Raw genomic sequence first — 12,087 nt, forward strand, 5'->3', positions numbered from 1 at the left:
AGAAAATCGTTAAGAACGGGAGATTGGAAGGCTGTCGTCGAAGTCATCGTTCATCCTTCGCAGTTTATTTTCATACCCGACTAGCGGGAATACGAGCAGAGCGTCGTTGGTGTGGGTGGCGTTATGCGGAAGCGATTTCGCTTCGACAGATTTCGAGGGAAGCGTCCTGCGGGATGAATATACTCGCGTACACTCACACCGCTTGCGCGTTTGAACGAACGGACGGCCGGGCGAGAGACCGATAAATAAAATATCGAGGGACAGACGCACACGGATCGGTGACTGACGCGGAACCGACTGAAAAATGCCGAGTCTGACGATCAATGTAAATATATTCATGACGTGGGGTGGCGGACGGGGGTGCCGACGAGATATGGGGTTCGTTGAGGACCCGATGGCACTTGGACGAAACATAACTCACTCTTTGGCAGCTCATTACAATTTAAAAAGGCCTTTGTCAGTATATTACTCAAGATTCCTTCGGGACGCGGTCGGAGCTCCGCGAGCGGACGGACGACGCGACGTCCCGTCGTCTCTGCGACATCTGACTGACAACGATACGTCGTCGGCGAAAAATACCTTATCGGTACTACCTAATTACGAGTATACACAGCTTTGCAGGATTCTCAGCGCCGACTGTATCCTGACACGGAAAACTACGGATGGAAAACAGTCGATACGATTTGAGATTCAATCGTTACAATTAAGAAACAGAGGATCTGGATTGAAAACTGACGAGTTTGTGAGATTGTACAAAATAAACGGATATTACATTTTGGGGATATGGATCCAATAAACCGACGTCTAATTTTTCCCTTAATAAAAAATATACGAATAATATATTATCGGTCTCCTCTCCGAAAAAGAGAGTAAATAACAAAAATCACCGAACGATTTGCGTACATCCACCTATATATATATATATCTATATTAACAGAACAGAAACACCAGGCGCATTACTACACGTAATGGTTTAAAGATATTTCCACTCGAACGTTTTTCCGACCTATAGTCAGCTCCCTGGCAGTACAATGCCTCCAGTGCGAAATTACAATTGTCTTGGCAACTTATCTTAACCGCGTGCTTTGTCGATGGTTGGCTCTTTCCCTTAAACTCCGGGGACTCTCGGGTAGTGAGTTGGCGGAGAATTAATTTTTGGACTCGTCAGGTGGTCAAATCGATCGGGATAGGCTGAATCGGGTCACTTTTATAAATCTGGTTGCAGTAGGTATTCCGGATAGTCTCTGACAGCCAAACTCTGTACGGTTGAGAATAGTATGGCTATTGCCTTGTTTTTATAAGCTAACTCGATCCGATGTGGCCTGCTTGAGATTTACGTTGTGAAAAATTTGTCTGATTGAAACAAATCGGACCTAAAAGCGAAAATTGAAGAAAAAAACAAACAGAAGAACCGGCAGGTTTTCAAAAATGTGCAGCTATTTCGATGAGACTTTTGCGAAAAAAATCAGTGAATTACTTTGATCAAACTTATTCAATGCAATAAGTGCAGATGTTTGTTTCTGTATAATTTTTGGATACATTGGTTCCTCTACGCAAGTAAGAGAATTTTCTCCGACGACTCAATAACAGTTATGGTTATATTAGGAATTCCTACCATGATTTCAAATTAGACTAAACGTATCGATTGATAGGCGTATTATTAAATTTGTATTAACAAACTTATGCAGCGATTAAAGGTCTTTCTAATATAAGACGCCGTCGACGTTTTTTGGATTCATAGCACAGTTATCGAAAAATCGCTACTACGCCGTATTAGGTACAGTTACTTCACACTACTTACTTGACATTAGAAATAGTAGGAATCTTGTCATTTTACCACGAAATTATCGTATCATGAATTTCCAATCACTCTTGAACAAACACCTGAAACAATCTTCGCCATTTGACGTTACTCTAGTTTCACATAACCGATTTCTTGCTCCGAGTTGCAAAAACTATATTTTCCGCATGAATTTGACGAATTAATTGAATCTACGTGTACAATCTACACAGAATAATTGTACTCGATCGCTTCTAGCGTCCTCAAGTGTGAAGAGATTGCATGCGCAAAAAGAAGAAGGAATAAATTAGCTTCTCCTTGGATCAAGCGCACCGTTAATGTTCCAACGAGCTTAAACCGTGTACCCACATAACGGGGTATAACGCTATTAGAGATAAAACGATTCCACGCTGAATGTTTGACGAGAAGTTTTTGCCCGCAATTCGATCGGTCTTGACGAATTCGGTCCGTATTGACCGGGTTGGGTTTGGTTTTCCGGGTGTTTACAAATCTTCATTAAAATCGATCTTACATAATTATACACAGACGAACCGAGCGGCGAATTATCGCATAACAGGTGATCGCTCGATCGAAACGAGACGTACGGTTACGAGATCCTCGGACCTCGACGGCTCGTCGAACACGTAGTGACCGAAAATAACGTTTGCCAAGTATAACATTCGGCACGATGTTGAGCAGCGAGGCGTTTTCGAGTCTCGCTTATCTCCGCGTCGACGTCGCCATGGGAACTGCGCTGTGGGAACTCTTAATTTGCTAGAGATGAATGATTCCGGTTGGTGCGTGATGGAGGGAGATGCCGGTGATCGCGACGAGAGCAGTGAAGAGGGGGGGGATCTTTTACCTCCTTGACCAAATCACCAGGACTAATTTTATTCGACGGCATTCGGGCCTGTTTCAAAGGGCGAAACTTTCGTATCTGATACAATTAAGCCTTTGAAAAAATAAATACGAGCCCGTCTTTAAAGAAGAAGAAGAAGAAGAAGAAGGTGAAGGGGGAGGGGATTTTGGTAGAGGCGTACAATATCCACGCGTACACAAGGGGGATCGGCTCGTAAAGAAGACGAGCGATGAGTGTGAGCTGGTTTGAGGAAGAGGGGAAAGGACGGAGTCAGTCGGCTCGAAGAAGAGAAAATTTCTAATCTTAGTCGCGGCGACGCGGCACGGAACGATTTGATTGACCGTGTCCAAAGGAAAATCGGCCCGGTTGCCGTTTTGTGCAGGATGCCGAGGCGATACATTGTTGTGCGTCTTCCGACGCGGCGATCGGCCAATTACCCTCTTACCTTCACCAGCTCCCATTGTACCGGGGTGACAATGCGGACGATTCACAATGAGGATCGACGAAGCTCGGGAGAAATCGAGGAGAAATAGAGGAGAAAAATGATGCGACGAAAAGAAAGGAAACTCGCGACGCACACGGTAGGAGGTTGGTGTCTAAGTCCGTTGTCACGAACTCGAGAGAAGTCGCGTCGCATTCCATCCTAGGCGAGGCCTCGTATCCCGGGGCGACTTTCGGACCGAATAGCAAATCCTCTCAGACTTACGAGACCGGGTGTGAAAATCCACTAGGATCGGGCGACGGTTCTCTTCTACAATTTTTTACTTTACAAAAGTGGTGCGTTAGGACATTTGTTCCTTATGATGGTGAATTTAGCAGGTTCTGCAACGAAGCGAAGCTTCTTTCAACCGACCAAAAGGGAATGAAATCGACGCGAAACTGCAACGCCATTCGATCAGAGAAAAGCTTTTGGAAACAGTTGGCAGTTTTTGTTCCGATTGTGTTGTTACTGTCGTATCGGTTTACGGAATTTCAAAATTCTCATCAAGTTGGTTTTCTATACCCGACCAACTTCCAAGGAACCCAAGCCTGTTGTAAATGCAATTTTCTTGCGAAAGATCAGCCAGTCCACCTGACCAGGTTTCGTAAGGATATCAAGCTTGGCATGGCGCAACGCCCGTAAATATAGATATGTCGAAATAATTGTGACTCGGGCAACGAACGAAAATAACCCAATGGTCAATCGCAACGAGAGCGAAGCTTTTATCGTCGATTCTGTCGACTACATTACTTCTATTAACTTGCTCGAAGCTCCAAGCTTTACATCCAGAGACGTTAGCTTGGATCACAATTACATCTCATCGTTCCTGGCATGCTCGGTTGAAATCTGTGTAAAACCAGCCGAACAGCCAGTTTCATCAAATAAAGATTAGCAACAAAGTTCGCTTTGCATTTTTGGGGATCAGCTTCGTGTCGGCATTAAATGTATCACGATTGAACTAAAAGCTTTCACCCACAAAGCTTAGTACGCTCCAGAAATCTCAGGTTTTGTTACGTACCAAAGCACTGTGCGGATTGCGAAAGTCGATAATCGAAAGTTTCGCAAACCTGTACGACGAAACTGACTCGGGAAACATTTCGTCGAAAGATTATACGCGGTGCGACAGGGGTCTGCGTTAAACGCAAAGATACGTTCCTCGCCTTCACCCATATAAAATATTCGCCCGTAGGTGAACCGCACAAAGGGATCGCGGGAATTATGATTTTGTAAAAGAGCGAGGAAAATTCGGTATCGTCACGGGTGTCCCCGGAGACGTGCTTGGAAATTGATATGTATTCCGCAGTGCACCGCCGGGCCGCCTCCAATCTATCGCGGGTCAAGCGAGCGGAATTTTAAGCGCGATACGGGATACAACCGTGTCTATACGCGCGTGTATATATCGAAAAATACATGTATCGCAACGCCGTCCTGTAACATTCTAAAACTTACGACCGCATAAAGTCCGAGGTCTTACGCGACGGAACGAGAGCGCGAGAACCCCGGAGGGACGAGTGCTGGTCATCGTCGGAAAATTGAATTTTGTCCCTCAGGATTCGCCGGATGAAGTATGCTGACATTCGAGAAATTCGCTTCATGCCCGTTGTACGATAGTCGAGAGTTATCGGAGGATGCTTTGCGTTCCGCCGCGCGTTATCCGGCTTTGCGCGATCTTCCGTACGACAACTCACCCTAACTCAACGCCGAACAAGGTTCGTCCAAGATATGGGTTTGTACGTTTGACTAAGAACTCACCGTGAGGCACCCAGCCGTGATGGCATTTCTCGCAGTACCGCAGGTGACGCTTTCCTGGTGTAAACGAGTCGCACGAGCATCCGTTCACCGTGCATCTGATCGACTGTAACAGAAAATGGACAATGAGGATTTGGATAGTCCAGAAATCGCTAGTTTTATGAGGTAGGAATTACACTCGCCATTATTTGTTCGTTTATTATTCATTTTTTGTTCCACCTTCGCCGGCGGAAAGATTGATCATAAGATGAACACTACGAAGCCAGGATATTTTCTCTGAGACGAAAACCATCAAACTTGTACTAGAAAGTTATCTAAAATCGATTTCTCCGACTTGATTTCTTTTGTGATTTATTATAGTAGACTAGAAACTAAGTTACGCGTATTTTTTTTTTTTTTTTCATGTACGATGAAGTAGTTTATGGGGGTGAAACCACCATGTAAAGTGAGGTGCGTCAAGGGGCGAACTTGGCAGTTTCACTCACAAGGACGTAACACTATTTAACCAATCCAACTGGAAAAATTTTGACACAACGAAAAAGCCAAAATTTCATTTTCTCGATTAACAAAAAAAAAAAAAAAAAAAAAAAAAACAAACTACCAAATCGCCCCTTGACATGCCTTACTGTGCGAGGTGGTTTCACCCCCTCAAAGTGTTTAATGGTAGATAAAAAAAATACGTATCGCTTAGTTTTGCTCTACTATAACATATTACTACAAAATAAATCAAATCGGAGAGATCGATCCGAGATACGTTCCTTGCTGGTCCAAACATTCATCATAGCTAGAAATCAGTCACTAGCCACGAATTAAAGTTTGTTATTACTGTGTTTTGTACATAACACCGACAATTTGACTTTCCAAATCACCCTCCATAAAATATCGTACGATAAAACGACATTTTCTGTACAAATAAACGAAACGAAAAAGAGTAAAAAGAAATAAGGTGAATAAACCAAGGAAGGAGAGGTAAAACTGCAGGGCATTCATGGCGCGATGGCTGGAGGTCAGTATTTCGAGTGAATATTTGGCACAACGCCGCCCAAGATGGTCCGTAAGGGATGGGTTTGTCCGGTTTTAAGGAACCGTGAATATTTCTACCCTTCGGCCGAAAATTAATCCCACGGGGTCCACTAGCCGATGCTGCCGGAGGCGGGAAGGAAAATCTCCCGCTTATGGATTGGCATTGTTCTCTATACGCGGCACACCGACCCGTGATAAATATTTACCCCGTTATAAATAAGGAAATCGGGCCAACGATACCATCTATTCTTACTTCCCGAGCACCCGACCGACCGTACATCGTTAGAATTCGTATTTCACGCGGCGGTACCGGAGCGAAATCGTATGCCTTGATCGAAACATATGTCGATTACGTGGCCCGCGAATTACACTTTTCTCGCATATTGCACCCTCGGAAGATGCATTACTTCCGAAACTTATTCCTCGATAGCATCTGCGAGGTGAAAAGTTTCTCATGCGTAAAATTGAGAAACTTGAAATCATTGCGTACCAATAATAATTCGAGTTTCTCACAATTTTTTTATATTTTTGGTTAGATTTTGAGCTGCTGTTGCGTAAAATTAATAAAAATGTTTTTTTTTAAGCCGCAAATTTGAAAGTGGGTTTCGACCGCGTTTTTTTTTTTTTCTCACAGGTACCTACGCTAAATTTATTCTAAGAAATAAAAAATTTATCAACTCGAGTACAACCGTTCCGAACAATTTGTAGAATAGTAAAGTAAAATAAAATATGTTGAAAGAAAGAGGAAGGCTTTTTAACGAGACAGGCTTATCTCCGTTGAAACAGACAATTAGCTCGTTAGCGCTTCAAAGGATTTCGCACATTACAAGAAATATTTTTTCACTCTCGTGCAATGATTGACATTGTCACGCATAAAGTCTTGAATATGCTTACATATGATTCGTAATTCGGAGCCTCCATATTTTATCAAAAATATTGCAATTTTAAAATTTACCTTGAACTGAAATTTCTTGGTTTTTTTTTTTTCTTTATTTGCGGTTGCTATAATTTTAAGTTATACTCGATTGAATTCGATTATTGTCGGTTTTGTCGATATTTTCGCATCTATTTTATAAGCTGCTAACATCGAAACGTTTTCGACTGAAAATCCGTAAAATATCACACATGATTTTATTTACTAACAAAAACATGTCGCAAAGTAATAACCTGTTTTACAGGGGGGGGAGGTTAGAGTTCTGGTTCGATTACCAACCAGAACTGTAAAAAGATGTAAAACCCATCAATATTCTATAGTCCAAAACAATGCACGTGATTCGGAGAACCATTTGAATATGTTCGTACGATATCTAGGACATGTCGTTCAAACAATTGAAGAGCCATTCTGACATCAGCGAAAAAGCTTCAGGGATCCCATCATATGATCATTGAAATTCCACAGCAGGTCACCTTTACGGTGACGTAACAGGGTGCAAGGGTGCGTCCCGACGGCGTTTGTGGCTGGCCGTAATCTGTGGAGGAATCATTAACCTCGCATCGCATTTGTGTGTGAGAGACAGGCGTTCAGCCCCGCAGCGTGCGAGCGACGAACATAAACGCCTCGTATAAACGAACGAATGCGTGCAATCGCCGATTTATACACGCGAGCGTGCGCGAGAAACATCTTCAATCTGGTAAAGACAATGCGTGGCAGCAATGGCGTGTATTACTTGACCAATTTTCCGGCTGATTAACCATAACAAAGAGAAAAAAAAAAAAAAAAAACAGCGCGACGCCAATCCTTGTTTCTTGAGAGAATCCGAGGCCGACAATGATATTCAAATATTCCGAAAAAGTAATGACGACGAATTTAAGCGCCTTGTTGAAAATTGATTTTATAAAACTGGTGAAACGTTGGGTCTAAACAATAGACTAATTATACGTAAGAGTTACTTCGAGACTCTTTGAAATGGTTCTCAAAATAACCGTCAGAGTGCGTATTTTAATGTGAGTGTGACGGGTTTGGGTACGGAGAGAGATTCTTAGCTGAGGTATGAGGAAAATAGTATATTGTGATACAAGTGGCGAAAATAGGCTATTTCAAACGAGTGGGAAGTTTTCAGCGCAAGGCGCAGAAGCGAGCACTGTAATCGCAAGAGTCGGATATCACTCATCGGCATGTGCGACACACGCTCTTTTTTTCAACATCCGTGAAGATTTGATTTGTGTAGTACCGAAGGCGTCACTGACAGCGTGTAATATTGGGGTTGGGTAGCTCATGCTCAATGACGCAGTGCATAAAATCGAGTTATTCGGAAGTGCGCATGCGCCGAAGAACGTCCCAGTGTGTAAAATACAGCATTGAAGTTGCGCCCATGCGTCAGCGTCATTGATTGATCATGATTTTCTATTACCTTACAATTGATCAACCGATGCAACACTGTGCGACACTAAAAAAATCATCAATATCTCGAATAGTTGTTCGCATTACGTATAACGAGTAAAAAAAAGACAGCAAATTTATATTTAGATATCACGTCTCAAAACCACGGTTGCTAGATAAATATTACAAAAGGTGAAATCACACGTTTTGCCCTTTTTCTGGTCTAGTAATCGTCATAGATAAAAGACATAAGAGCTTTAATATGCCACCGTGAATAAGGTTGCTGCTAAAAACAGTCTTGTTTTCCACCTATACCAAGGAACACGTATCGCTAACAAAGCATTTTTCCCATCTTGTAATTTTTACCTGTTTTGGTCACTTTTTTTTTTATCGCTTAACGAACCCGATCTAAGTCCGTAACGCCAAGTTCGTTACAGCAGTGTCAGAAGTGGGATACCACGATAACTTAACTAAAAAAGGAGAGGCAATTGTTGAAAAAAATACAAGTTCCTTAGTGAAAAATAAGGTTTTTTGTCGCCTATTTGTATAATTTTAAAAAAAATCAGCTAATGCCTTTCTCTATGAAATCCGACGTGATGTGAAAATATTATTTATAATCCTCAATTGACTTTAAATAGGAATCATAATTACACAATGTAAACCCAGTGAAAAAAAAAGTATTCAATTTGTTGCGTAATGTTATTATTTAACCAAAAATCATTCTGATTTAAGGGTATTCTTGCAATATATTTCAGAGATATAAACTTCCGATGCAAATATCAGACTTGGGAAAAATTTATTTCACTTTTGTACGATAAGAAAATAGTTTTCTCGGCATTTATCAAGAGATTGCATTATTACTGCTTGGTCGGCTATATTTTGGTTGCGACAGCTTAAACAGAATAATTCTCTTTGTTTAATCTGTAAAATTTGTATCGAACAGGTGGAAAAAAAAAAAAATTTGTTGCCGAGGTTCTTTCATTGATTCTTTACTGAATAAGATTATGGAGGAATTTCTGCAGAGATCCAATCAACGTGTAGCATCTTAAAGACGAACACCTGAAGATTCAAAGCGATAAGAAATGTTCAAAGATGCAGTCACACATCGGCTTCCACAGACTGTCAATATTACATCATGCAAATCGAGACAACGAGGTGCAAATGTAATTGTCAGAATAAGTTGATTGAAATGCTTGATTCGGGATTGTATCGCGCATTTATTTTGTATTTCAAAACGAGTATCTGATGTGTTTTCGAAACTCTGTTCTTGCTGGCTGTTCGCATAATTGCGACTTGCGCAAAATTTAGTATTGAACAAAAAATATCACTACCAGATGTGCCAACCGTCGAAACATTCTTGGCCTCTGATAATCAATCACATCATTGTACGTTATTTTTATTTTTTTGTTTTTTATTTTTACTGAACTTTGACTGGCAACTTTATATAGCTAAATGTCAAAAGAAATAACCCGTTATGACTGAGCTGATCGTAAACATTTCTCTAGATGTAACAAATAGGAGAAATACACAAAACATATTTTTTTTTTCTTTGGTCGATACAACTGACTTGGTAAATCTCGATTTGAATTATTACAAAAATTCATTGCAGACAATACTGGGTTATTCATATTGAACGTGATTGGTTTTAAATCTAATTTTATCGAACACCGAAAATCATTTTCAATCATTTTTGAGACCATTTACTGCGTATGACTGATCATAATCGACAGGGTTAATGTTTTTTTGAAATAATCGATCTTCACTATTTTTTAAACAAACTTGAAACTATCGCCACAGACTTTCGTGTCATTCCAAAAACTGCACCAAATTTAAAGTCGAAACGTGCTTTCACAAGTTATACAAAATTGTAATGTTTTCTACTGGCAATAAAAAATTGCTAAGCAAAATTATTGCTACCAAAGTTGTAAACCAATTTTTTTAAATAAAGATTAGAAATTTTGTTTGTATTAAAAATCACTAATTGACGTGCACTCGTGACATGCCTAAGCAGTTCATCGCGACTAAAACAATTACATACAAATTAAAACGTTTACAATTGATTATTCTGTTTAATTGGAATATTCCAAGACATCTCTTCGTTAATATTCAATGGCAAAGGAAGACGTAGTGCCTTTGTATCATCGTGCGCAAAACAGGATTAAACCATCGTCGAACCGGCGCATCCTCGCGACGGCACAAACTGCAGTGTTTCAACCATAAATATTTGAAAACCGTGGAATAATTACCAGGAGTACATAAATTCCCATTTGCGTCAGTTATACTTTGCTCCGTTGATGCAAATAACGACGCAGACGCACACAGGCAGGTTCCGCGGACCTGTCTTAATACCGCGCCACCTACGCCACGTAATCGTCCACCTCAGAGGAAGAGCTTACAGGACCAGTTCTCGCCCTTTTCGCGCATCTCGCCCTCCTCGGCAAGCGCGAGCACGACGAGGACCGAGATGCGTAAAGTAAAATGCGCGCGGACGTAAAGAAGGCGAAACACCCGACAGCTAATATCACTTTATAATCTGTCGCCCCGTTCTTTCGGAATAAATTACGTACAGCGAAGCTAATAAAATTCTCTTTCGCTTATGAAATTTTCGTCCAGATACACAGACTGCCGTTAGGACGTTGCACACCGGGTGGGAAAAGGGGGCCGACCCAACAATTTTACGACCAAATATTTTCCGTTGATATTTCCACGCCGGCACGAGACGCGCTCTGTCTATATAAAGACACATGGCTGGGGTCGCGTAAGCGCGGTTCATTTGTCTTTATATTAACACCGTGCCCCAAAAGCTCCAGAACCCGAGCCCCGTTCCCACCCTTGCTTACCTCGAGCAAGAATCATCCCCCTGCAGTCGAAAAACACGCGCGCCCATTTAGACCTACGCGATATGGAAATTGCACATCGTGTATTGCTTTTTGTCTCTCAAGATAAAGACAAGACGGAAGGACGGAAGAAAAGGAGAACACGTGGCAAGGGAAAGCCGATAATTGACAGGCGATTGGAGCCAAGTGCACGAAAGAGAATTTCGTGATGAAATGGATTTAAGATATATTCTCACCACTTCGGGGAACTGTTACAATTTTCGCGTATCTTGAACACTGTGAGAGTATCGTATGTTCAATGATTATTCCAATTGTACAACGAGTGTATAGATCGAGAAAAAGAAATTTTACACACTAGAATCGATCAAGGCCAGTTACTGTAATTGAATGTCACCCAAAGCATGTGAAGTAATTAAATTGAATTTTTCGTTCGGCAAGTGCATGAAAAAAAAAATATTTAATACAGGCATTAGAAATGTTTTTCCCTCGATATGTAAGATGTGACATTTTGCGTATGTCAATATCATAGTTCGAGGATTTTTATCTCTCATACCATCATATTCCGAAGATGAGGTTTCATTTCATATATCAAGGTCTGCGTTGGTCTGGAGAACTTGTCGAAATAATTGACGAATGAATTTTTTTTTCTCATCACGACCTCTATTTACAAAAATACATTTGTGAGTAAATTTTCCCAGATTTTTCCAAAGGATTGAACAAAATTTCTCGAAATTTGGAAACTAAGACACACATGAATAAAAAAACTGTAGAAAAGAAAAGGGCTTATTCCATCATCCGTGTGACGAAGGCTCGAATCGAAAGCTAAAACACTGTGACACTTTGTAAAACAATGGAAATAAAGCCGATTAAAATAAACAAAATATTGTATAAATTAAATAATATTCCAAACAATGATCCATTTATTCAGGGTGATCGATTAACCACGTCAAAAATTGACAGTAGAACATAAAATTATACCCCCTACTCGGCTCAGGCCAACAAACCAGACCTGATAGTTCAATATTAAACGAGTATAAA

General features: G+C 41.0%; 1 protein-coding gene across 2 annotated transcripts in view; it reads right to left on the reverse strand.

The window, feature by feature from the left end:
• The window catches only part of LOC124179847, a 259,130-nt gene that overhangs the window by 170,746 nt on the left and 76,297 nt on the right, over positions 1–12,087 (reverse strand). For both annotated transcript variants that reach the window (XM_046564649.1, XM_046564650.1), the window contains exon 3: positions 4,873–4,975. In XM_046564649.1, the coding sequence (XP_046420605.1) occupies positions 4,873–4,975 (103 nt within the window). The remainder of the gene's footprint in view (positions 1–4,872; positions 4,976–12,087) is intronic.

This window comes from Neodiprion fabricii, chromosome 4 (assembly GCF_021155785.1).
Source record: "Neodiprion fabricii isolate iyNeoFabr1 chromosome 4, iyNeoFabr1.1, whole genome shotgun sequence".
In the NCBI taxonomy this organism is placed as follows: domain Eukaryota; kingdom Metazoa; phylum Arthropoda; class Insecta; order Hymenoptera; family Diprionidae; genus Neodiprion; species Neodiprion fabricii.